Below are 4034 nucleotides of genomic sequence, written 5' to 3' on the forward strand. Positions count from 1 at the left end.
TTTAGGCAGGGTTTCTCTGTAGCCCTGGCTGACCTGGAACTTGCTCTGTAGTAGAGTAGGCTGGCCTGGGCCTATCTCTGCCTCTGGAGTCCTGGGATTAAAAGTATACACCACCAGCTGGCTCTGAGCACAATATTTAGATACCCAAAACCAACTAATTTGAGTATTACGTTTAAGTTTTTAGAAATACAGATTCTCTGGTCACACATCACACTAGAGTGAGATTCTGGGTTTCTAATGGGCGATTCTGATGCATGTTTCAGCAGGAGAGTTCCCTGAAGTCATTCATATACCTTCAAGCAGCTGGGAAACCAGTAAGGGTGGCTGGTCTTCAAGATCTATCAGTTGGGATATTATATAAGCCAAGAATCCATTAGCTGGAAGTAGCAGAAAGTCCAATTCAAACGAGCAAAAGGAGAGCTTCCTCAGAATGGTCACCTAGATTCAGACATTTCGAAATATAGTTGGAATTCTTTTATATTTATTGTGTGAGTACATATGTACATGCAAATTTATGTGCATGTATATGTGTGGAGGCTGTGTTAATCCCAAAGATGGGAGGAGAAAGACTACCATTAATTAAAGGCTTAAAAAAAAAAATTTCCAGAGGCTGCCTCTCCCTAAGGCAGAGTCTGAGATTGGATGTGAGGGAGACAAGGCTTCATAGTCAGGGGTAGGGAGTTTCCAAATGGGGGATTTGATGGGCAAAATAGGTGGAGTTACAGGAACAGGGCAAACAAGTCAGTTCTAATGATCTCTTGAAACCAAGACATGGTTGCAAGGTGGGAATATCAAAGTAGTCATGGTCATAACAAGGTAGTCATGGTCATAACAAGGTAGTCATGGTCATAACAAGGCAGTCATAGGTGGTCATACAATCTTTTGAAACAAGGGTAGGATTGCAAGGTGGTTATAAACAACTCTTTGAAACAAAGACATGCCTGCCATTGCTGGAACAGGCAGTACTGAACTATTTGTAGTTCAGGTTACAGGTGAGGCATAGCTCAATCCTTGAGAAACAGGTTTAATCATAAACAGGAACGGACCTCCTTTGTCTTTATGATAAGATGGCTTTGAAACCTAGGATGGAGGCAGGCTGGATCTTCATTCCCTGCCTGTCTTCTGTGCCCCTGTGAAATCTTTGGTAGGGTCTTAGCATTCTTTATCTGGGTGGAAACAAAATTTGGAATGTATCAAATGATGAAATCATAAATTACATCTGTTTGGTTAGCAAGGATAAAACAAATATTTTAAGGCCACATAATCTTGGTATGCCAATAAGTTCTATAAGTAGCTATTTTGTTTCCTTTGCCAGGGAGTTAGTTCCCTTGGACCTAATATTCCAACTCTTGGCTGAGAACAAGAGAAGATGTATTCTTCTCTATACCTACTAACTGCAAAGATTAGGATGTCATTGTTAGAGCCCAGTAAGGCTGAAATATTACCCAAAGGCCAGGAGGGGGCTAGGGTTGTGGGGTATTCGTCAGAAGCATGTGGTTTGCTGGCCCAGACAAAGAGAAAGGAAGTAGCACGTTGACTAGACTGGTTTACATCAGCTCTGAGCAAGTCCAGGACTTTCTGGCTCTGTTTGTGGGGATGTCGTGGTGTAGATCACCTCTGCAGCAGTTTGGTCCCTAGATTGGGATCTAACAGAACCAGAAACCAGATGTCATAGAAAAAAAATTAAAAGCTTCTATGATTTACCAGAGGAAGACTCCATAAAATAAATAATATGTTTTTAAGGGGTTTGTTGGCTTGGTTTTTTGATGCTGATGTTTGCTCAGGCACTCCAACAAACTGAAGGTGTGTGCTTCTCCAAGATGTGCACCCCCTAAGGTACAGTTACTCAGTCCCAGAGGGCCAGAGGTAAGGAACCAGCTTCTGAATTTCTGAATTCAGCCTAAGATGGAGGCAGACTGGTTCAGCTGCACGTATGGTCTTCGGGAACGTTGTTTCCTGTCTACCTCTTTTGATACGGTTTCTCACTGGCCCGGGGCTCACTGAATAGGCTAGTCTGACTAGCCTCTTCTCAGCACTGGGGTTAGAGGTCTGCACCAGCAACCCTGGCACTTTTATTTTATGTGAATGAGTGTTCTGCCTATGTATGCACCTGTACACCGAGTGTGTGATTCCCTGGAACTGGAGATAGCACAGACAGTTGTGAAACGTTATATGTGGGTGTGGGAATTGAACTCGGGAAGAGCAACCAGTGCTTTTAACACCGGAGCCATCTTTCTAGCCCATTAAGTTTTTATTCTTTAAAGTACTGAAGATATTCAAGCAAAACTCACAGAGCCCCATACATAGATATTTTCTTTTTGGTTTTGTTTGTTTTGTTTTGTTTTTTTGAGACAAAGAAGTTTATCCTTCTTGACTGCCCTGGAACTCGCTCTGTAGACCAGGCCTGCCTCTACCTCCCGAGTGCTGGGATTAAAGTCGTGCGCCACCACTGCCCTCTACATTTCCATATATATTAATATATAGTATTCGTGGAAAGTGGGCTTTCGTGCAGGCCAGTGTTAACACTGACTCTTCCAATAGGGAGCTCGGAACCGAGGGCCACTTACGGACCTTCCCTTGGTTCCACAGGTGCACCGCCAACTCACAACTGTCGTCTTTACAGGACAATTAGACGCGCGCGAGAGTAAAGCATCTCTAAGTGAGCTCGTCAGTAGCTGGTGGACCCGTTATTACCGCGGCGTTTCCGAGGCGGAGAAACGCAGAGGAAAGCCGGGAGTAGCCAACAGGACGCGCCTTCCGCCGCAGCTGCATCCGGGGGTCGGTGGCCTCCGGACTTCCGGTCCCTCCGCCCAGCCGCCCCGCTCAGGGATGGGAGCGCCTCGCGCAAGCAGGGCGGGGCGGGGCGTGCAGTGCCGTGCGCGTGCGCAGAAGACACGAGAGGGACGAAGCTGAACATCTGAACCGCCGCCAGGTCCGCTCCGGCTCCACGCCGCCCGTCGCGCCGCCACCCGCGTTCTTCTCCTCCGCCAACGCCGCCGCCGCCATGGGAGTGCAGGTGGAGACCATCTCTCCTGGAGACGGTGAGTAGACACCCGCCGCCCCGCTCCCCGGCCGCAGCTCCAGCCACTCACCTGCAGTCTGTCTCTCCTCAGGGCGCACCTTCCCGAAGCGCGGCCAGACCTGCGTTGTTCACTACACCGGTGAGTCGGACCGGCCGGGTGGGGCCCGGCGGGAGGGGCGGTGGCTGGGAGTCGGGGCGTGGTGGCCGCGTGGCCGGCGGCCGAGGCCTGGGCGGTGGCCATGCCCCGAGGGACAGGCTGGGCCCGCCGCGCCAAGCGGGACTTCGGGTTAGCGCTGTCTGGTACACCCTGCACTGTGCGCGGCCCCGGATGCCGCCGGGAGCCTGCTGTCCTTTTGTAGAAACTGAAGCTGGGGCGAACCCATCGCCTGGCGGAGGTCACACGCTCTCGGCCAGGGACCCTTCGGGAGATTTGAACCGTTTCCGAACCCCGATGGCATGATGCCTTCCCCGTGCTTTGGGGTTCTCCCTTGAGTAGTTAAGGGGAGAGAATTCCTAGTCTACCCAGCCACCCTTCCCCAGGGGAACTCTTGAATTCACCTTTCTGGGGCGGGTGGGAAACGACCCACTTGCTAAGTCATAATTGTGGCTTCACGTGCCCTTTCGGAAATAGATAATATAATGTCTATTTCTCTTTGACCCACTTGCAAATCTCGGCCACCATGGCAGTGATTACCAGACAAGGGGATGTGTACCATATCATTTTCCTTTCCCCTTTCTGAGAGTAGAGACTTTCTCACCCCCATTTTTTTTAAAGATAAAAGAAACTGGGGGTCGTGAATGCAGTGCACAGTAACTAAGTCAAAGGAAATTTTAAAGACGCGCACACCCAGCCAGAATTCAAGCATCAAGACCGCTGGCCCTGGGACCATCTTTTACTCCATGCCCTTACAAGGTCTTCCTGGGTTAGGGAGGGGGAGGGGTAGCAGACTGTGACTTCATAGCTAAGCTGAGTGGTGTAGCCGCAGCTGATAGGAATCGGCTCCCCCCCCCT

At 49.8% G+C, this 4034-nt stretch overlaps 2 protein-coding genes across 17 annotated transcripts in view; one reads left to right on the forward strand and one right to left on the reverse strand.

The window, feature by feature from the left end:
- The window catches only part of LOC116091140, a 24662-nt gene extending 20870 nt beyond the window's left edge, over positions 1-3792 (reverse strand). For 5 of the 13 annotated variants that reach the window (XR_004118945.1, XR_004118943.1, XR_004118944.1 and 2 more), the window contains exons 1-3: positions 3093-3792; positions 1047-1166; positions 294-438 (exon numbers count right to left, since the gene is read on the reverse strand). Coding sequence is in view for 4 of the 13 variants with exons in the window: in XM_031372217.1 (XP_031228077.1) it covers positions 294-438; positions 1047-1166; positions 3093-3263 (436 nt within the window). In the remaining 9 variants the exon portion in view is untranslated. Of the gene's footprint in view, positions 1-293; positions 439-1046 lie in introns of all 13 variants that reach the window. The other 8 variants (XR_004118951.1, XR_004118949.1, XR_004118950.1 and 5 more) reach the window with 6 other exon arrangements.
- Fkbp1a (FKBP prolyl isomerase 1A) overlaps positions 2784-4034 on the forward strand; it is a 19348-nt gene continuing 18097 nt past the window's right edge. The window contains exons 1-3 of one of the 4 annotated variants that reach the window (XM_031372218.1): positions 3005-3041; positions 3114-3161; positions 3798-3935. In XM_031372218.1, coding sequence (XP_031228078.1) covers positions 3821-3935 — 115 coding nt within the window. In that variant the 5' untranslated portion in view covers positions 3005-3041; positions 3114-3161; positions 3798-3820. Of the gene's footprint in view, positions 3042-3113; positions 3162-3223; positions 3309-3797; positions 3936-4034 lie in introns of those variants that run through there. The other 3 variants (XM_031372223.1, XM_031372220.1, XM_031372221.1) reach the window with 3 other exon arrangements.

Source organism: Mastomys coucha, unplaced genomic scaffold (assembly GCF_008632895.1).
Source record: "Mastomys coucha isolate ucsf_1 unplaced genomic scaffold, UCSF_Mcou_1 pScaffold15, whole genome shotgun sequence".
NCBI classification, from domain to species: domain Eukaryota; kingdom Metazoa; phylum Chordata; class Mammalia; order Rodentia; family Muridae; genus Mastomys; species Mastomys coucha.